General features: G+C 33.9%; 1 protein-coding gene and 1 long non-coding RNA gene across 9 annotated transcripts; one reads left to right on the top strand and one right to left on the bottom strand.

Annotated features, from left to right (window-relative positions):
• Nucleotides 1-12,653: 12,653 nt before the first annotated feature.
• On the top strand, nt 12,654-13,923 carry LOC113719665 (uncharacterized). Its single transcript, XR_003454965.2, has 3 exons — nt 12,654-12,839; nt 13,014-13,065; nt 13,712-13,923. It is a non-coding gene; the product is annotated as an uncharacterized lncRNA (long non-coding RNA).
• A 127-nt stretch (nt 13,924-14,050) lies between these two features.
• LOC113715440 (putative late blight resistance protein homolog R1A-3) lies at nt 14,051-19,814 on the bottom strand. Of its 8 annotated transcripts, XR_011825353.1 has the most exons (6): nt 19,336-19,786; nt 16,030-19,034; nt 15,547-15,867; nt 15,246-15,434; nt 14,586-14,788; nt 14,051-14,484 (listed from the first exon to the last, which is right to left on the bottom strand). XR_011825353.1 is itself a non-coding variant. In XM_072072557.1 (3 exons), the coding sequence occupies exons 1-3, from the start codon at nt 19,634-19,636 to the stop codon at nt 14,764-14,766; spliced, it is 4,254 nt and encodes a 1,417-aa protein (XP_071928658.1). In that variant the 5' UTR covers nt 19,637-19,786; the 3' UTR covers nt 14,051-14,763. The 8 variants fall into 8 exon arrangements, 4 of the variants coding, with proteins under 4 accessions (XP_071928658.1, XP_071928660.1, XP_071928657.1 ...); XR_011825352.1 differs by having other exon boundaries at nt 15,246-19,034; nt 19,336-19,814; XR_011825350.1 differs by having other exon boundaries at nt 15,246-19,786.
• Nucleotides 19,815-22,459: the final 2,645 nt, after the last annotated feature.

The raw sequence follows: 22,459 nt of genomic DNA, 5'->3' as shown, positions 1-22,459 counted from the left end.
TATCCAACAATACACAAGGAAGTGACATAGATGAGATTTTGTACACTTGCGTTGAGATTTGAATGACTCAAAAGTGCTAAAAATTTGCTAGAAATTTACAGATATACTAAGGGAAGAATGAACCTAATGTGACTTGATGAAACCCTAAGGAACTAGTCAAGATCTGACCAGATTTGGTGCAACTTTCGGTGCAGTTTTGAACTAGATTTAACACTCAAAGGACACTAGAAATATTACTAGAAATCTATTTTGCAAAATCTGGTTTGACTTGGACAAGAATGACACAAGACAAGGAGGACTCGAATTAGGAAACCTATGACTCTTTGTAATCCAAAACTGTTTTGGACTATTGTAATCATTTAAAACTGGAAATAAACCGAAAAAATGACTCAAAACACAAACCAAATGTGGCTGGATAGATTACAAATGAAATCTGGAAAGCATCAATTCGGCTGAAATTTTTGGAAGCCTAGAATGACACTCTACCCGAAGTATGTTGCTGGAAATTTAGAAGCTTGCATTGATTGGCTCTTGAATTCACTTTAGAAAAGTAAGATGCTGATTTTTCTAGAAGCTTTCCTAAGTGATCAAGTGACTAACATAAACCAAGATGAACAAAGATTGTGTCTCCAGATTTTGGCAAACAAATCCGAGTCAACTTTGGTTTCCAATTCCAAACTGTTTTCTTGTTTCCAAGACTCAAGCTATGATCCGTTTCAATGAACATGATTCTTTCCCCTCTTTTTTTTACCACGAATCAAATTCTTTTATTTCTTTTTATTTTTTTCAATTCGGTTCACCAGCTTAAGAAACAAGATCAGCCGCAACCAATTTCAAGACAATGAACTTTGGGTTTTCAAAAGTTCAAGATTTTGAAAACTTTGATTCCAGACTTTCAAGAAACCCTTTCAGTGAAATAACTTTCACCTTGAAAAGAACCAAAAATTGGATAAAGAAGTAATGGAGCATCATTAGCTAAATACATAAGATGGTATAGAACTAGAGTTAAATGCAAAAACTTCCTTTGAAACACCATTATCCTTTCCATTAACCGATTCAACTAGATTAGTCATTGCTGGCTCATTACACTTCCCTTCAAAATCTACATAAGAAAGACAAGAATTAGGACTAGAATTATACTCAAAATAAGGTAAGGATGATGAATGAACCATAGGCAAAGAACAAGAAGGACATATTCCAAGCAAACAACATATAAGCCTAATAACAATTATACCTAATATAAACAAATTTAACTAAGAATTAAACTAAAGGATAGATTGGATGAACTTCCATGAGCTCTTCAATGAATCATCCTCTTGTATGACTTAGACATGAATCATTGGATCCTATGTTTGCATCATTCCCCTCATCTTGAAAGCGATTTGTCCATAAATCGACGGATTGGAGAAAATGCAACAACTCAGGCAACACTTTTATGCGAGCATACCATGTTGCATGACCTTTATGCAATTGCAAGAAACTCATGAGTAAAGACTTCAACTACAGTATGTACCAATGTGCACGAATCTGATGGGAACACCACTTTGCTCTCAAATCATGACGAACAATCTCATTTGCATCTACGAGATAGTGATCTTCATAGTGACGCTCAAATAGACTAGTAAAGTCCCAACTTGGATTATGCAAAGATGTAAAATCCATCACTAGGTGATGTTCAGTTGGAACATCTTGCACTGCACAAATATTCACTTTGTCCAACATATGAGGCAGCAATGGATTGAATTCCACTCCATAGGAATCACACGAACTAACACAAGTTGAAGTTGACAAGATGAACACTTGGCAACCAGCTTTTGGATGTTGAAATAAGCTTGAAAGATCACAACATTTGGCTACTCGATATCTTCAACCAGCTCTAATACCAACTATTGCAAACCCTGCCAACCTTGTGACAAAACCTGTAGGAAAAATTCCTAGGATCTAGAATATTATATCAAAGTTTGAGGCAGTGAATTCTAAACGATCAAGGACAACTCAAGACTGTATTAGAAGGGTAGAATGACGCCACAATCTAGTGAACAAACATAAGTTCTAGTTTAGTTAAGAGTTTTGAATCTTTGTAAAGGCTATATAAAGCCTTCAAGTCCAAACATTTTTGAGATGACATGATGAATTAAGAAAAATTCCAGCAAACACTATGTGTTGCGTGAGTCTCTTGTTCAAGAGTTTCAAACTTGAATACTTGAGAAGATTCTTGAGTTTTCAATTGACTTATTAATCTAGAAACGCACTAGATTGTGGCATCATTCTACCCTTCTAACACAGTCTTGAGTTGTCCTTGATCGTTTAGGATTCACTGCCTCAAACTTTGATATAATATTCTAGATCCTTGGACTTTCTCTTACAAGAGACTCGCACAGCATAAAGTGTTTGATGGAAATTTTCTTAATTCATCATGTCATCTCAAAAATGTTTGGACTTGAAGGCTTTATATAGCCTTTACAAAGATTCAAAACTCTTAACTAAACTAGAACTTATGTAACTAACCCTAACTCAGCTAGAATCAAGAACCTAACTCAACTTAAGGCTCAACAATGTTCAACATGATGTAGTCTTTTAGTTAACCAACTATTATTTGCTAAAAATTACTAAACACATGGCTGGACATATTCCAAGCAAATGACACATAAGCCTAATAACAATTATAGCTAATATAAACGAACTTAACTAAGGATTAAACTAAGGAAGGGACCGATTGGATGAACTTCCACGAGCTCTTCAATGAATCATCCCCTTGTATGATTTGAACATGAATCATTGGATCCTATATTTGCATCATTTTTTTAGAGTCACAAAAAAAAAATGTTACTGTTCATCATCCCTATAGCATTACTATACATCTTTAATCTATCAAATATTGTTCATCGTTACTGTAGCGATCACTGTTCATCTAAAAAAAATTTTAGATTGTGTTTTCGTGTTTATTTATCAAACTTGTCCATACTTTTGTGTTGAAACACTAGGGTTTTTCTTGTGTTTCTTGTTGTCCACGCCTTGTTTGGTTTATGTCACTAGGTTTCTTGTTGTTTCCTTTGCTGTCCGAGTTTGTTAAGTCTTGAATCATGCCTCGTTTTTGTGTTGTTTCTTCATTTACATCTTGTTTTGTTGTTTTGTCCAAGTCTGTCCAAGTTTATTTGTTGAGTCGCTGGGGTTTATGATTGTTCTTGTTGTCCACGTTTCCTTTGCTATTTGCGTAGCTATCTTGTTGTCCGTGCGTTGTTTCCCTTATTCAAGTTGTGTTTTGTCTTGAATTGTGTCTTGTTGTCTTAGAATCTTGTGTCAAGACAAAAAAAAAAACAAAAACAACAAAAAATTGCTGGTCCTCGAGTTTTGTAGTAATCTATGGATTGTTCCTTGTGTCTTGTGTATAATTCGTGGCTGGTTTCTCTTGTTGCTTGGAACTACTTGAATTTCTGGATCAAAAATCTTAAATTTTTTGAACTTTTTTGCATACTTTCTTGAATAATACAAAAAGGATTTCTTGAAAGTCTTGAACCAAAGTTTCCAAAATCTTAAATTTTTGACAGCCCAAAATTCATTGTCTTGAACTTGGTTGTGACTAATACGAACCCGGCCAACATTGTGATGAAACCCGTAAGAGACAAGTCCAAGGATTTAAAATATAGTATCAAAGTTTGAGGCAGTGGATTCTAAACAATCAAGGACAGCTCAAGGCCGTATTAGAAGGGTAGGATGACGCCACAATCTAATGTGTTTCTAGATTGATAAGTCAATTGAAAACTCAAGAATCCTCTCAAGTATTCAAGTTTGGAGTTCTTGAACAACAGACTCACGCAACACAAAGTGTTTGCTGGAATTTTTCTTAATTCATCATGTCATCTCAAAACCGTTTGGACTTGAAGGCTTTATATAGCCTTTACAAAGACTCAAAACTCCTAACTAAACTAGAACTTATGTAACTAACCCTAACTCGGCTAGAATTAGGAAACTAACTCAACTTAAGGCTTAATTATGGTCAACATGACCTAGCCTTTTAGTTAACCAACTATTATTTGTTTGAAAAAACTAAACACACGACTGAACATATTCCAATCAAACGACACATAAGCCTAATAACAATTATAACTGATATAAACGAATTTAACTAAGGATTAAACTAAGGAAGGGATGGATTGATTTATCAATCTAGAAACGCACTAGATTGTGGCATCATCCTACCCTTCTAACACAGTCTCGAGCTGTCCTTGATCATTTAGAATCACTGCCTCAAACTTTGATATCATATTCTAGATCCTTGGGTTTGTCTCTTACGGGTTTCGTCACAAGATTAGCGGGGTTCATATCAAATTCTGCCACTCCCTTAATTGGTTGAAATATATTTTCTAAGACATAGGAAATATGTTTTGTATATTTCACTCTACTATAGCAACAAAATAGATAATTTAAATCCCCATAAACTACATAATAATATTCAATTATGAAATTTAAAGTTTTTACCTATTTCGCCAAGTCAAACACGATGAACATATATGAACCAACAAAAGCTTGATTTGTCTCCAAATCTACTACTTTCTCTTCTTAAGATTTGGACCAACAATGGACTGCGTTTTGGGTAGTTTGTTTTATATCAAGGGTTATAATAGGCAAATTACATTATATTTTTGTGTCAAAAACACTTTTTAAAAAAAGATAGCACCAGCCATGCATTCCTTACAAATCTAATATTTTTTATGATTTCTATTGCAATTTTAAAAACTTAATAACTATGAGGGACTATGATGGGTGCGAGTTTGAACCCTAATTGTTATCCAGTTTTAAATATAACTCAAACTTCCACTACTACAAGTGTACAAGTCGTACATGAATATAGAGAATATTTGAACGTGAATCCCACATGGAAGATCATTAATTACCGGTGTAATTCAAATTCCTCTATTATTTAGGTGATCATAAATAAAGCAAGTAAATCTACACTACAAACATACAATAAAAGTAATAAAAATAATAACAAAGATGTTTCTAGGGTTATGAATTTTCTAGCTGCTCTTGCAAATGAAATTACTAGTTAAATGAGTGTTACTACCTTGGCTAGTTATGACATAATTTTCAAAGGTATTTAATATCTGCTATCCTAGGTACACCAACCATACTTATAACTACTCCACACCTACTAATGTGATGACGAAACTAGTTATAGATTCATTAAATTCTATGAAATTATATGGTTAAAATCACAAAGGTACAACCCTACATCAATTAGTGAACTCCCAAGATTTAATACTTCTATAAACTAGTGTTGTATCCCAAGTTTCATTAATGAATCAGCACCTTTAGATAATCACAAGTAACGGTCAGTTAATCATGATTGTAATAGCAAAAGTGTTAAGTAACTTTCACAAGATATAAACTCAAATAATAATGAAAATCTCACACAACAATCATAAAAAATGCATCCACACCCTAAGTATTAAACTTGCAAAACATAAAAGATAAGAAAAGAAGAACCAAACTTGTATTATAGTCACACATAAGGATCAAATAAAAGAAATCAAGAGTTTGGAGAGAGGTCACCTTGTCACATGAGCTTCCAACTTCTCTATCTTCATCCCTAATCTTAATCTATGTTAGCTAAAAACAAAGTTGGATAAATTACACTAATCTACACTAAGTTAATGAATTAGGGAATTCTAGTGAAAAACTACATTTTAGTATAGTTTCTCTAAACTCCAAAGTTACACGAATGTGTTTTCAACGTCTCTATTTATAGAGGAATCAAGCCACAATCAATCATGTTTGAGTTGATGTAATTTGCTTGTTGAAATCATCAAAAAGTTGTTTCTTAAAATCTTCAAGATTTCTTGAGCAAATAGTCGAAATTCAATCAGAAAAAGTGGTCCAAAAAGTTGTGCAAACAAGCTACAAGTTGCAGAGCAAGTTGCATAGCCACAAAGAGGAAACGCGGGTGGAAACGTGGGTAGATTCATGGGTAGGTCTACGTTTTTAGTGCTCTATTGTTAGCTTTTGCACTTTATAATAATTCCTCAAAATTACTCTATTTTTTTCATCAACTTTAACTGCAAATTTCTTAATGATGGAAGCTAAGCTAACTCTTGCACAAAACACAAAAGCTATAGCCCTTTGAGTTAACTTTTTAATGCATCAATAATCATATCATTTGGAGATCTGGAAGCTAGGAAATGATAGAAATACCCCTGAATGGACAATAGCATTTTTCAGATTTTTGCAACAGAAATGTATAACTGTATTTCGGTTTTTTGACCCTTGTAACATATGAACTGGGCTTTGATGTCTCATATAAAATGTAGAACTTTGTCTTAACTTTATAATGTTTCAAGAATCATTTCAATGTAATAATTGTAGCTCAAGTTATAGCTGAAAATACCAAACTATGTTAAGGATGTCAATCTTTTCTTCTTTGTTTCATAATTGCATTTCATCATTTGAAAATTTTACACTTCATGCCCACTTGAAATTATTTTAGATCATTAAGAATCATTCAAATATCCTCTCACTTCATTTCAATTAATGATTTAATTATTAAAATCTACAATAACATGAAGTTTTAACCACTTAGATCCGTAGAAATGTCATTTTTCTTACTTTAATCACAAAATACAAAATACACTAGAAACCTAGTTGTTTAGCTGTTAAAATGACTAAAACACACCAAAAACTAAGTAATAAAACATGCTAAAATCATGCAAAATTAACACGTATGAAACTAAATTGTAGGTTTCAAAGCTATAAGAGGATAAATTTAACATTTCATAAACCATGGGTACTTTTTTACTACTTAACCCATTTATCTATATGCGGGCAATTGTGACGTTATGCTTACCAACATAGTTTTGACGATTTCCGACCATTGATGTTTCAAAAACTTATAAACTACAAGAGATAAACTTATAAGTTTTTTTAATTTTTTTTAATGGGCAACATCTATACTACCATATTCTACATGGGACGGGAGCCCAACTAGGTTGTATAAGGGGTTAAAAAGAAGACAGACCCATCTAGCCCAAGAAATTGTTCGAGTGTGAGAATTGAACCCCTGACCTATAGTCCAAAGAGGAATTTTAAATCCGTTTTGGAGGCCAAGTGGTTTTATAGGTTTTTAAACCATAGAAAGATAAATTAAATATCTGCTAAACCATAGGGAACTTTTTAGTAGTTAACCCAAATATTAAATACAAGCTGTCATGAATATACACTAAAGTGTTTATCATATCTGGATTGGTCCAAAAGCATGCTTAATTTGTTAAAGGATCAACGTTTGAAGTTTTAATTTGCATGTTAATAAGTTTTGTTTAATTTGGAGGGGAGGCATTGGCCTAGTGGTTAAGAACTTTAATAGTTAAAGATTTTGCATTCAAATCTCTTCACCTCAAATCCCACCCATCCCCTATTAAAATTAAAAAAAAAAAAAGAAAAAAGTTAGATACATTGCTATAATCTTGCTAAGAATAAATTGGTTAAATTGTCAAATATAACACCATAGGATAAAAGTTGATCAAACACAACACCATAGATTATTACTAGGATCATGTTAGGGTTTCATAACGTGGACATGATTAATATACAATGCAATAATACACAACATTGTTGTGTTTCAGTACTTGATTTAAAAATAAATAAATAACAAACACATAATTACATGCAATTCCTAATTGCACCTTTTTAATTTGGTAAATTTATTTCATTCAATGTTGTCAGGCTCCTTTAGGAATTAAATCATATGGCCTGCGCCAATCCGTGCTGAAAAATATTAAAAAAAGGATAATTATTAACTTAAGACTAAACACAAAATCACTGATACTCCTGCATAACCAACAAGTAAAATTGGTTCTATGTCTATGAAATAGATAGCGGTGAAAATCAAGTAAATAAGAAACGCATGTAGAAGTAAAATATTTCACCATTTTCTCTGCGCTAATGCCTAAATCCCTATCTTGACAGATAACCGATTTTGAAATTTATCAAAGATTCAAGATCATAATTGTTTTGTAATTATCTTTCTGCTAATCTCAATAAAACTGCAAGATACAGAGTATCCTCATGTATCCAAAGCTTGTTGAAATAGGCATTGTATATTCGATCTAAACTTTTTCCTGTATTTATTATTACTATTACTACTATTTTTGTAAACTTCCTGTATTCAGTATGCTGTATGATTCAGATAGGATTGAATCTATGCTAATTCCATCATTTCCAATCCACATCTTAAAGTTATTCAATAACTCCTAGAATCAAATAGAGTAAATACAAGCTAGAGCAACTGGAAGTCAATAAACCTTGTACTTTTTACTCACTCATAGACACAATAAGAAATTTTTTTTTTTGGGAATATATATATATATTTGGCTAAGTTCAAATTTGGCTTGTGCTCAGCTTGATCAATGTATATAAATATGTACTATATATAGCTTATATATAATATATATAATATATATATATATATATATGTGCAAAATTGAAGCTAATCAACTTTAGCTCAATAAAAGCTTGTTTGAAATGAATTTGATAAAATGAACAATCCAAACTTGTATGCCGTTTCAAGGTCATTAAAATGGATTGACAAATCTGTACAGAGTTTTTGGTATGATTGCGCTCTTTTGCACCCTATGCAAATGGTAGGCGAGCAAAGAAGAAAAAGGGAACTTTTCCGATGCAGTACAACAACCTTATCCCTCTTGTCCTTTGTTTTTTCCATGCTATACCGGGCAAGAAGTAGCATTAAACAAAGTTCAGAAATTGTTAAATTACACTGCCTTATTTGAAATTTGAGAACCTTCGTTTATTTTTTGGTTAAATGCAGAAAACTCTTATGAACTTTTATAACCGTTGCACAATACACCCCAAAATACGTTTACAGGCACTTTGCACCCAAACTTCACTGAAAAATAAGGAATCTTTACACACCGTTTACTCAAATAATAATTGAATGGACAAAAGCACCCTTCACATCCGATTGGCCATTGTGTTGTGTGGAGTGGGATATGATAGTCCATGAAGTATCTAAATAATTTTGGGATATGATGTATGTGAAAAAATAATTGTTTGGAATATTATTTATATATCAATTATTTTTGGTACCTTTTTCTTTACTCTTTACCTTGTTCCATTTTAAATTTTTCTTATTCTTTTATGTCCTGTATGATTAGTTATTTTAATTTTTACTATTATTATTTGTATATTATTTTTAATGAACTTCAACTTATTCTCTTTTCATCTCTTTTTTATGTTCAATTATTAGTAGTAATAATAATTGCAAATATACGTTAGCTATGTGCAAAGCATATTTTGTACAGTATTCAAATTATTTAAATACATCTAAAACAAATGAGCTCATAATAAATCTAATTATTAATAGCAAAGTGACAAATAATAAGATTAAAATAAAAAAGAAAGTATTAGTAGCAGTATATTATTGGTTAACGACACTTTTTTTGAAATTTTTACTCATTTGAGAAGATAAAAGTTTCGTACTTTTTGTTTTCTTTTTGGATAACAAAATTATTTCGAATAATATTTTATCTTTCCAACCATCTTTTTTTTCACATACATCACATCCCAAAAAATGTTATATTAATTATTCCAAATAATATTTGAAAATTTTTCTTCCTGAATTGTGAATGGTCCATGAAGTGCGTAGAGGTGCTATTCTTCTACACCTGCATCTTAAGTTGAAGTTTGTTGCTTCATATGTATTGCTTGAGCTGCAACTGTTAGGACTGTGCTCCATGTGTGTAGAAGACTGTGCAGCATCTGTGAAGAAGAGAAAATAAAAGGAGAAAAACTGTAAAGAAGACGATAATAAATGAGCAGAATAGACAAGTGACGGTAGGTGGAGATAGCTATTTATATTCATTTGGAAGGAGGGCAATTCTATTAGGAAATTTCAACGAACAGAGCTTGCAAGATACACGCTTTGTTTGACCGTAAAATCTGTGAACGATATTTTTCTTAGGATGCAAAGTGCCTATAAACATATTTTGGAGTGTATTGTGCAATAGCTATAAAAGTTTATGGGGGTTTTCTGCATTTAACCCTTTATTTTTTTATATCTATATCTATCTTTCTATCTATACTTATTATAAAAGTATGAAAGGTCAAGGAAAGTGGAAGTGTAAGCAAGTTGAGTGTAAGCATTTTTTGTTTTAGTTTTTACTGCGACCAAAGTAGCATTTTGTCTAATAATTAGAATTATTTCATTTTAGTTATGGTAGTAATGAAATGAATGAAACGTTACCAACTGACTCAATAAAATTAGTGATTAGAATAAAAACTGAAATGTTACCAATTGTTTCAACAATGTTAGTGATTAAGATGAAAATTTCTCCCTTAGTAATTAGAATGAAAACTGAAACGCTACCAATTGTTTCAATAATGTTAGTAATTAAGATGAAAATTTCTCTCATTTAAAAGTATTAGAAACCTTTACACTTCAGCTCCAATTATTTCTTGTGCTTAAAATTTCTTGCTCAAAGCAATGGAAAAAAAATATTAAATAGCCAACCAAGTGTATACATTCTCTTAGGAAAAAACAACAGCATGTAAGGGAAAAAAACCTTTATTGACTTGGAATATCTTTATAACAAGACCATGAGTAATTTGCATAATTGTATGCGTTATATAAATATGAAAACTAACATAGCACTATCAAATATTTACAACCTGTCATTATCATTACCCAAAAAAAACTGACCAAAAATTGAAAACTAATCATAAAGTGACGTAAACAAGACAAAAAAACAATCAAAACTCTGAAAAGACAGTCCAAATGACACTAGCAAGACTCCTGCAGTTTCAAGTCTACAATTGTGAATCTGTGAGAGAAAGGAAGGCCATTTATTATAATTCAAGCTACCCTAATTGGAGACAAGGTTGGTTTATATATAGGAAACAAACCTTGGAGAATTCAGTATGTACTGGACTACCGCTTCTCAATGACAAATCACATAAGAGTAGTTTATAATGCCAAAACTAGAGAGTACAATGAGAAGATAGTGTAAGAAAAGTCCAGCCAGCAGTCAATTTCCATACCATCTCTAATGGAGGAGAAAAAGAAAAAAAAAAAGGTAACAATAGATAGTTCTTTCTTTTGTATGAAATCTGATTATTGCTAGACTTCTGCTTAATTTAGCATGTAAGAATAGGTTCACAATAGTATTGTGGTATACTAAGATATTTATAACAAGTTATTTTGCTAAAATTTAAAGGAAAGAAAAACCTCAAAGTAGGGTTAGATTAAACATGCTGAACATTTAAAAAATCAAAGAGAACTCAACTTTAGGAATCGACAAAGTAAAACTCAAAATCTATAGCTAACAGTACATATTAGAGGACGTTAAAATTTACTGGTAATCTAAAGCCAATGGTGCAAGTACACATCTAAGTCTATGAATACATCAATCAATTTGTATACGTCTTTCACTAAGTATAACATTAAATGAGATACAATAGACACTACATAGCCTTGAACTCTATGTTTTCAGAATCGAACCGGGCATTGACTCAGTAGAGCTCAGGGGTCAATGGATTCGACTGGGTTTGATCGGGGTTGAACTGGATGATGTCATAAATAAAATTTATTTAAAAATTAAAATATTGTAGGTAAAATACCTAAGAGCATGTTAATATTAATAAAAATATATTCATATATATATGATGTTTTAAATATATTTAACAAGAAAATATAAAGAAATTAGAACAATCAAGTAGTAATTTATATTATTTAATGAACATTAACAAGTTTATAATTAAAATTATTGACCTAATTGAAAAATAATATCAAATTTTAGGACAACATGTATAAAGTATGAAATATTTGAGGTATATTAATAATTTTTAACAACCTAGAGGTCAAAAGATAATATTGAAAATATTTGACCTTTTTTAAAAAAAACTTTGACTGAACCAATTCTTCCGTTTTTTCCAGGTCAAACCCGGTTTTGACTGGGTTTGATTGAGTTTTTAATTGTCTGATTTATTAGAATATTTCGGACCGAATGCCTGGCCGGTTCCTGGTCCAACCAGTCCGACCGGCCGATCCGGTCCGCCCTGAATTTAAAAACACATCTTGAACTTCACAGAAGGAAACTTTTATAATGGTCCAAAAAAAGAAGGCCTAACACAAAAGAATCTCTCTTTATTTGTAGTCGTTCATACAACAGAAGCAATACAATGAAAGATGCACACAGTCAAAGAAGGTATGACAAACTGCCACCCCAAATCTAACAACACAATCTGATCACAAGGTCGGCAACTTTCACATACAACTGTTATTTGATGACAAATTTGTGCAATTAATTATATAGTATATAAGTGCAAACTTTTTCCTTCTAAAAAAAGCCTAAAAAGGCAAATCTTATACATAAAATGGAGAATTTATTATAAGAGAGGTCGAATCTGGTGATGAAGGTAGGAAAAGGAGTTCGTACTTGGTATGCTTCACTGTCCAAAGAAGATTATAGATTGTTTGTTGGGAAAACTATAATTTTAGTCCCTAATCTATCACTCATGCGCAGAACAAGTCTCCATTTTATTTTGAATTGCAAATCTGGTCCTCAATCTATTCAATTTTGAGCAAAAGTGAAAAATTGACGAATTTATCGAATTGTGTAACGGAATCCCGATGCATGCAGTCACTTGCCAGGATCTAGGAGCATTTTTTTTCAAAAATTTTTTAACTCTCACAAAATGCACGTGATTCCCCTTTTGGATCTCACTCAAATTATTCGAAACTGAAAAACTGCTACGGTTACACAAAGTCAGAGACTTTTGTCGTGCTCTCTCTAAAGACTTCTGCCTCCTTCCTCTACTCTCATCCTCTCCAGGTATCCCCTCTCTCTTCCCTCTGTCTTTTTCCTTTTCTTTTTTCCCTTATAAAAAGACTCAGACTTCCTTAGTTCCTTTGCTCATGTAAATCCATACATTCTTTACCTTTTTCCCCAGTCTTCCTTTTTATAGTCTTGGATCTGATTAGTTGTTTTTGTTCCTTTTTGTTTTAGGTTTGAAGCGGGATGTAGCTTGAGTACTACATAGGAGGGGAAGGGATCTGAGGTATTTTTTCCATTTTTTTTGAGCCCGGAATTTAGGTCTCCATATGTGATATACTTCCTTTTTATTTATGGCTACAAAGATTTGTTTGAGAGGGAAACTGGTACTTTTGTTCATCCTTCAAAGTTTGTGAGTCTAATGATGTTTCCCAAAGGCAAAGTTATATTTGGATTTTGATTTTTATTTGACAAAATTTTTTGTTAGTTTGTCTATTTAATTAAGATTATGAAAAAGAATTCTAAACTTCACAGGTAGCTTCGGTTTCTTGAGCGTGTGCGTCACCTGATTGGTGTTAGCTTTTCATCTTAACGGAAGCAGGAGTTATGACTATGCTCCTTGCTGTTGTCTTATGTTACTTTTTGTGAGAGAATGCATCCTGGGAGACGTATGTTTAGCTTTTCATAGAATCACAATGTGTTTGAGAAAATCAAATCTGATTTTGCAGCAAATTGCCAAAACTAAAGAATTCTCATGAAATTTCCTCCAAGTTTGAATTGTCAAAGTAGATTTCTTATCACTAATATATGATTATGATCTTTCTTGGATATTATTTACTTTTCATGTTGGTTGGTTTTGTTTGTGTAGGAGGATTTCCTAATTGCCAATATTCAGAAACCTAAAATTACTAATTATGCTGTCTTAATTTAAGCCATCTTCAGGTGAAATGGAGAGTTATTGACCGGGTTCTCTCCAGCCTGCATAGACGATGAAATCATCCATAAAGCCTGGAGATTAATTCGAAAAGAAGAGAAATTGAGAGGATAGATTTTGATTTTTTTAATAGTTTCTTGAGTTACAAACATTGAAACCACTTGCACATTCTAGTAAAGCGAGTGCACGCGCCCGCATTCCATTACTCAATTGGAAGGATTTTGTCAATTATCAACTATTTTGCATAAATGGAAGACTGGATTTATTTTTCAAAATAGATTGAGGACCAATTCCGTGCATAAGTAATACATTGGGGGTTAAAATTACAATTTTTCCCTTTTCAACAAACAATGCATACAAACAATGCACTAATGCAAATCTCCCAACTTTCCACCATAACATAATAAGTGTTATTCCCAGATGAATAATATATCTTGAAGACCCTTAGGAGGAAAACAGGCAATACAACCCCAAACAATTGAAGCAAAAAAAGGCCATATTAATGGCAGCAAGAGCTCTTCCAATTCCAGTAAAGATCCTCCTTGAATTGCAGAAAACAGGCACGAATACAAAAACTGGCATGGAAAGCCACTCCGTCCATCAAAATCTGACCAGCAAGACGAAAGACTTGTTGCAGCTGCCCTGAGTCCCTGATACCCCTTTGTATCCTCGAAACATACCTTGAAGCATATATTCTGGTGGGAGAACTAAACTGATTATTCCAGAAGATATCACATAGAGACTTTGAAGCCTGTGTTTTCCCAAAAGATTCTGAGATTGGGTTGAGGGGAAAAAGTTGGAAAGGCAACTTTTGGTAAAAAATGGATGTATACTAAAGAATTGACTATGAAAGCCAAATCTTCAACACTAACCATGCTATTAGTGGCAAGAAAAATCATCCCTACAAGCGCATTTAGCTGCCCAAATGTGAGGAAAAACCTTTGGGATTGAGACTTTTGCACGTCTAAGCAGAAGTCAGTGATGTAAGATCTTCCAGATTCCCTTTTTCCAACATCTGCTGAGAATTCCTTTATCTTCACCTCGAGAGGTTTACTTCTCTTTTCCACACAGCCAACTGAAACAGATATTGGCATATTAGCTTTGCTAAAAATGTCCAAGTTGTGGCCAAAAGTACCAAATTTTGGCAACTGAAAAATATTTAGTTAGAATAAAAGTTTTCAATCTATCTTTATTGGATTTAGTGCAGTTCTTCTCTTTTGGTCACATTAATTCTTTTTAAGAGCTCATACAAAAAGTTGACCAATAATTAACCGGATCAAAATCTCTTACAATCTGTATTTGTATGAAAGCAGAATTAAACAGAAAAAGCATAACTTCAAGACTTCAGCCTATGAAGTGATAATTCAAGAGCTAAATGATTATGATTTTAGTGGGGAGTTGAAGTCTCAAAATGGTAGAGGATCCAGTAACTTGATAATCAAGTAAGTATACAAAACGTGGCACATAACGACTTGTAACAAAAAGTCTCAGATTTACTCAGCTGCAAAAAGAATAACAGAGTAAAGTTCTACCAGAAATTAGGAAGATGATTGAAATCCATGTCTGACCGATCAACAAGGACCTTCAGCTCATTCCCCATTTCATGTTGTTCCTTCTGAAGCAGTCTCACAGACTCTTCAACAGAGCGCGTGCAGAGTTGTACCTCAATCATCTCGAGACTTGAGCTGTCCCCAAAACCAGAGGGGACCTCCTTGAGCTGTCTGCAATTTCGCAAAATTAGGTGTTGAAGTTGTGGCAAGTGATCACTAGAGGATTTCCATTCAGCAATACTTAGAGTGTCAAGCTTCAAAAATTTCAGTTTGAGGAATTCACCTTCTTTCATTTCCCACACTTTCCCCTCAAAAGCTTTACTGAGCAATTTGAGAACCTCAAGGTTAGGTAATCTCCCAATCTCTGAAATACAATTCCATGGCAGGCGAAATTTTGACAGAGTTAACTTCCTGAGATTCAATGGCAAGTCAAATTTACAAGGAGGAGCAATCCTGCCCGAGTAAAGTATATTGAGGGAATCAAGCTCTGTCAGAAAATTCAGTATTGGAAACTGATTGCACTTCCCAGTATCATCACGTAATTCAGAAAACAGACATCTCAGTTTTTGAAGTTTGAGCAACCTCCTCATGATATTTTCTGTACCTTCACAACAAAGGAGATACGGAGAGGAAAAACTGACCAGATTAATTACTTGGGAAATAATTATGCTCTCATCATCTTCCAAGGTGATGGCAGCATAATTATTGACATGGAGATGTCTCAAATTTTCCATACTCCAAAGAGTATAAGGTAGTAGAACTTTACCTTTTAATCCCTTGACAATCAAAGTCTCAAGATCCCTGAGATGCGATATTGAATCTGGAATACTATCTACATCGCCACAAAGAGCTAAAAATCTCAGACCAGCCAACACTAGTACTCCAGTGGGGAAAGAATTCCCCATATTGATGCATTCCAAATCCAGCACTCCAAGGAGTTTAAAGTTGTCAAAAATGAAGGAGATGTCATAGGGACATCTTGGATACGAATCACTGGTGGCAGAGTACAGTAGAGAGTGGACATATGGCCCATAAGGTCTTGACATGATAAAATGATTTCTCTTGGAACAAATGGACAGCCGACTTTTTTGGTATTTGATAGAGGTTTTGGGATAAATGTGATTGGGATCAACACCATAATCAATGTCCTCATGAGAAGAATCAAAAAGTTCATCATATCCATTTTGGAACTGCAAAAAGTTTTCTTCTTGTGACTGACATGTTTTCACTCCTCCATTTGATCTTCTCTTGGAAGGCATTACTAGGCTTCTTCCAATCAGATCCCTCAAGTATCTCTCCGCAGTATCTTCTACACTTTCTACCCTATTATCTGTTATGAATCCTTCCGCTCTCCATAACCATGCCAACTTTCTGACTGGAATGTCTTTATCCTTCAAAAACACTGCAATATAAAGAAAACAAGGTTTCAAATAGTTGGGCAAATAATTGTAGCTTAGCTCTAAGATGTCCATGCACCTCGTTTCAGGATCATCGGCAATCCTTGAGCACATACTTTCTGAAACTTGTTTCCACTTGTCCGGTGTCATGTTACTTCTTTTAAGGAGACCAGCTATTGCAACAACTGCAAGAGGGAGTCCTTTGCAACTTATGGCTATTTGCTTTCCAACTTCCAAGAGTTCATCAGGGCACTCTTTTGTGTCATATAACTTCTTTTGTAACAACTTCCAGCTTTCGTCATCAGAGAGTGGCCGAAGGAGATGAGGACTACTATATGCTTTGATTTTCTCAGCCACATCAAAGTGACGACTGGTGATCAGTACTCTGCTTCCATTGTTGTCATTTGGAAATGATCTTTTGAAATCATACCATGCCTCAATGCTCCAGATATCGTCCATAACAATGAGGTACCTTTTCCCCTTTAGGCATCTGTACAACTTCAGCTCTAAATCTTCATTACTCATTTCAAGAATCTCTTCCGTAATTTCCATGATGTCACCTAAAATCTGAAGAAGCAATTCCCCCTTATGATATGCTTGGGAGATACAACACCATGCTCGAATGTGGAAGTGATAGGTAACCGAAGGATCATTGTACACCTTCCAGGCTAGAGTCGTCTTGCCGAGTCCTGCCATGCCAATAATTGAGACAACATCTAACTGTGATGATCCTGCTATAAGTCTATCAATGATCAATCTTTTCTGATCAGCAAGACCAACTACAACTTCATCAATCTGGGGAATCTTGGCTGGTGCTATGTCCTTCATTGGAGACCTGGGTAAATCATGGGTGCTAACCCTATGTGCATTCTTATAGATTTCTGTTGCCTGAACCTTAATAAGGCTGAGATCTTCTACGAGATCAGAAAGCCATAGTGGATGAAACCATCGCAAGCAATCTCCAAGCCGAAAAGACTCAATGAGATATTCAGCCTCAAGTATCACATGTACAATGCACAACACAAGACTCTTCAAGTCCTGATGCTCATTGAACTGCTCTTCAATACTCCTGAGGAATGATTTGAAGAACTTTATCTCTCCATGAACAATATGAATTTGATGTTTCACTAGAACAAGAGAATCAGCTTCAGAGTTCAGCAGCCCCTTCATATCCCCTAGAAGAAAATCAATGAAGCCAAATCCTTCTACCTTGGACAAATGAGATTTTGTTGAACTTCGAATAGTTTTATAACTCTCTTTGATCTCTGCATTGACAAGCTTCATCTTTTCCACTAGCTCAGGAAGCCAATTTCTAAATTGCCTCACCATGTCTACTGTAATTTCACTTCCAAGAAGAGAGTAACAAAAACGAGCTGCATCCCTTGCTACTGACTCTGCATGTGTCAAAATCAATTTCTCATTCTCGTTTAGTGGACCGATCAAATAGGTTCTAAGGACTATCACCCCCTGATCAAGGCTTTCCATTTGGTCCTTCACATTGACTATCAGACTGGGGTGTCCATACATAATTTCTTCCAAAACTATCTCGGCCTTCAAAAGTTTATTCTTCTCTAGCAACTTTAATAGCTTATTTCTGAACTTTTGTTGAGTTGTGTTACTGAATCTCCACGGGAATAAGTACGGGGGATATGGAGTGTCCTCCAAGCGACGTAGGTCGTCTAACATGGCATAAAGTGATCGATAAATAGAGCCAGCCTCCCTAGCTATAGGGATAATTTGCAACCAGATCAGCGTAGGAGCTTTACTTTCCCCTTCAGATGCATCTCTATGATAACTCTGCAAATATATCAGTTCATTTTGGAAAGAATCAATTTCAGCCTCAAGAAATTTCAAACTGATCCTGTGCTGTAGAAGCTTGATCAGGAATAAATCTGCCTTGAGAAGCTCTATCTTTTCAAGCCACCTAAATAATGAAGGATTAAGGTGACTTCTTCCCTTTCTTGCATAAAATGAGTAACCAAAAGATCCAAGCTCGCTAATCGCTGCTGTAATCTCCATTAAAAGCAGCTTTGTCTCATCATCCTTGTCTTTCAAATCTGATGCTTCTGTGTAAAATTTTATCAGGCCTTCGAGCCTTTTGCAGACTTCGAGCCCAAATTTCCTCTCAGGAATGAGAAATTCAACAAATGTTGTTAACCGATAATCATATGATCCCGAGTAGCAGAAGGCTATTAGTTCGAGGCACAGCTTTGTAACTTGCAGAGTATTAGGCTTGAGCGCTTTTAGTAGACCAGCAAGCATAATGATCAACTCCTGATTCTTGTCTTCATCCATTAGATGAATCCAGCACAAATAACAAAAATGTGCTGCAGAGACAAGTACAGCTCCAAAATGACTAAAGAGATATCTTCCTCTGTCAAAATACCGACAATCCATTTCAGAGATGAACCAGTGGAGATGTCTTAGCATGTTATGCATGATATGTAAATACAAGGAGAAATGGCTTAGCAATTCGCATTGCTGCCACACAACATTGCATAGATATTCAATAAAGTTTGTCCACTTATCCCAATTGCTAAGGGGATGGGAGGATGGAAATGAACTGTTGGATGCAATATATTCATAAGCTGCTCTAACTTGAGGCCTCATGACTTTAAGCTTATTTTGCAACTCAGAAATTGCAGATTTTGGATAATCCTTATTTGTTTCACTACCTGGATTCTCAGCAGCAACTTTGTAATAAGCTCTTGTCTCTTTGAATACAACTTCTAGGTCCAGGATTAGAGATGCCAGCTCCTGATCAACACTGCACAGCTCATTAGCATCGCTCCAATTTGCAATATATGTAAGAAACAATCTCAACAGCTTCAATTCCACTTCAAGGATCTGGATTGGATCAGAATGATCTGTTGTACCTCTATGATAAAACCATAACAAATCTAGCCATCCTTGCAGGTCCTCCAAGAGAGAATAAACAACATCAATGATCTCAAATTGATATTGAACGTACTCCATGGAAAGAATATCCTGAAGTAAAACTAGCAAAATTAACAGTCAGCTGAAACGTGGTGGGGGCAAAAATTAGAAAAAAAGGAGGAGATGAAGAAGAAACAGGGGAGACTTGGGAAGTAATGGAATTGTTGAATGATTGATAGATTTTAGATATTTTTTGAGTGCTAAAGCAATCTGCATTGATCCGTTTACATCAGCAGCTACATCATAAAAAAAAGGGCAAATTTCACTTTACCCCCCTGTGGTTTAGCGTTTTTCACATAACCCCCCTATGGTTTCAAAAGCTATACATAACCCCCTTATGGTTTGGATTAAAGTGTCAAAGTAACGGAAGTAGTCACTCGTAACGGCGTCACCTAAAATGTCAAAAATACCCTTATGTAAGGTTGAAATTTATGTATTAACCAAGGGGGGTTATGTGTATATTTTGAAAATCATAAGGGGGTCATATGGTAAAGTATTAAACCATAAGGGGGTTATATGGTAAAATATAAAAATCATAGGGGGTTAATGTGTCATGTATTTATAAGGGTAATTTCGACATTTTTAGAAGTTCCGTTACGAGTGACTATTTCCGTTACTTTGACACTTTAATCCAAACCATGAGAGGGTTATGTATAGCTTTTGAAACCATAGTGGGGTTATGTAAAAAAAAGAGTAAACCACAGGGGGGTAAAATGTAATTTACCCTAAAAAAAAAGGTCGTAATAGTTGATGAAGAATAACTTTATCCGACAGCTGTAACCAATCTGCCGCTAGGCCTTTGGCCTGGTGGTCAGGTCAAGGGCTCGATCTTTACTTTCCACCCAAAAAATTGTTACAATATGTAACGGTCTTAATTGGTCATTTTTTATAGAATCTATACTCACATCGAGTCCCTCTCTCCCTCCCCCTAAATTAGGGTAGATTAGGTTATAGAAAAAAGACAGATATAACCAATCAAAGAAGGTTGTAATAGTTGATGAAGAATAACCTTAGTTGATGAAGAATAATCTTATCCGACATATCCGACATCTGTAACTAAACTAGTTGATGAAGAATAATTTTATCCAACATATCCTTAGTTGATGAAGAATAATCTTATCTGACATATCCGACATCTGTAACTAAACTAGTTTTGTACCAGTTCGTTGAACGAGAATCTTCGAAAAATAATAAACTATTTAGTCAATTTTATAAAAATGTCAATATGAAATACAAACTTAATGGATATTCTATTATAACCTTTTTGAAGTATATTACTATGTGCACATCATAATATAAAGTATTCTTATAATATAAATGTAAAAATCTAATTCAGTGAATAATAATTCAAAAATGGAAAAAATAACATTCAACAATACCATAACACTCAAAAACTTGAAAAGAAATAAAAAGTGCAGTAAATAGTATCAAATAATATTCTACTCTTCAAAAACTTTTTTTTTGTTTTTCTTCTATTTGAACATTCTCCTTCATTTATCCATGCAAATTAGCATTTTTTGATTTTCCCTTATCACTGTATGGTAGCAAAGCAGGACAACTAAGGAGAGAAATTTCCAATTTTGTGATGAATTTTAAAAAAATTCTACAAAAGGGATGATTTTGGTGAGATATTCCGCAAAGGGGTGTTCGCATTCGTGAAATGCGAGCTCTGTGTGGAGCTCGCATTCGCGAAATGCGAGCTTCCCATTCCTTGAACCATTGGACACCTCCCTTTCCTTTATTTTGGACACCTCCCTTATTACTGCAATAAATAGAAAGACCAGACATGTAAGCATCGACAAGACTTATGTTTAAATTGAAATTTAGTATATTCTGAAACCTTATCTAAGAATAATGGTGTCGTATTTGAGTGACATACTATAGAGAGATAATATGTTGGAAAAGTAAAATTTTGGTTGGACAATAGTGTTTAAGAAATAATATAAAAATTTTCTAAAAAATGGGCAACCCATTCACATAAATTTGTAGGAGTTCAGCTATAGTAATCTACGTACTAATAACTGAGAAAGAAATGAAAAATCGAGAATATTCCAAAAAAATCCAGGTTTGAGTAGTCAATACCTGAAGTTGGAAATTGAAAAAAAAAAAATGAAGACCATGAGAATTCAAAGAATCCAAGCTTAAGAAATGCCGGAGCATTAACCACTGTACAGGACCAAACATTATTTGCAACCCAAATTAGTGGTAAAAGAACTAATATCATTCACTGATTCACTATATTCACTATATTCCTCACTGAGCTCGCATGTGAGCTCGCATTTCCGGAATGCGAAGACCCCCATTTGTAGAACAACTTCCAAAAATCGCCCCAGTTGTAGAATCCTTTTTTTTTTTCATCATAAACTAAGAATTCACCCCAACTAAGGATAAAAAAATAAATGATTTATCACATTCAAAGTTGTGTAAGACAATACATAAAGATTATAGATTAAGAAAGTAAAATAGTATATTAAATCTGCCTCCTCATGCAAACCGAGAAGGAGTCACTGAGTTGCTATTGATAGAAACATTTATGATAACTTGATAAGATGTTGAGAAAAAAAAGCAAAATTATAGAAATGCTATGTAAAAGTTGTTCTTAGATAAACAAATACGTTTTGTTAGATTATTTTTTTAGATTAACAAATGCATTTTTGTTAGACTAACAAATGTTAGAACACACAAACATGTTATTAAGTGAAACTTTCAAATTAAGTAAAAAGTCAATCATTCCAATAAAATTCAAATAGAGAATATTTAGTCCCTCATGGAAATTGCATCCATGTTTATTAAAACAATCACTAAAGTCACTCAAGCTAACGATTTAAAAAATTCAACATAAAATTTCAACTAATTTTAGTT

This window comes from Coffea arabica, chromosome 11e, assembly GCF_036785885.1.
Source record: "Coffea arabica cultivar ET-39 chromosome 11e, Coffea Arabica ET-39 HiFi, whole genome shotgun sequence".
Taxonomy (NCBI): Eukaryota; Viridiplantae; Streptophyta; class Magnoliopsida; order Gentianales; family Rubiaceae; genus Coffea; species Coffea arabica.
The sequence above is the reverse complement of the archived record's forward strand: the minus strand, read 5'-3'. Positions and strand labels throughout refer to the sequence as shown.

Excerpts from the sequence above, each read along its gene's own strand:
- LOC113715440 (XM_072072556.1), bottom strand. The coding sequence starts at position 19,636 with ATGGAGTACGTTCAATATCAATTTGAGATCATTGATGTTGTTTATTCT. Across the intron at positions 14,789-15,245 it reads AATCATCTTCCTAATTTCTG|TTGGCTGTGTGGAAAAGAGA; the intron begins GTAGAACTTTAC and ends TATCTGTTTCAG.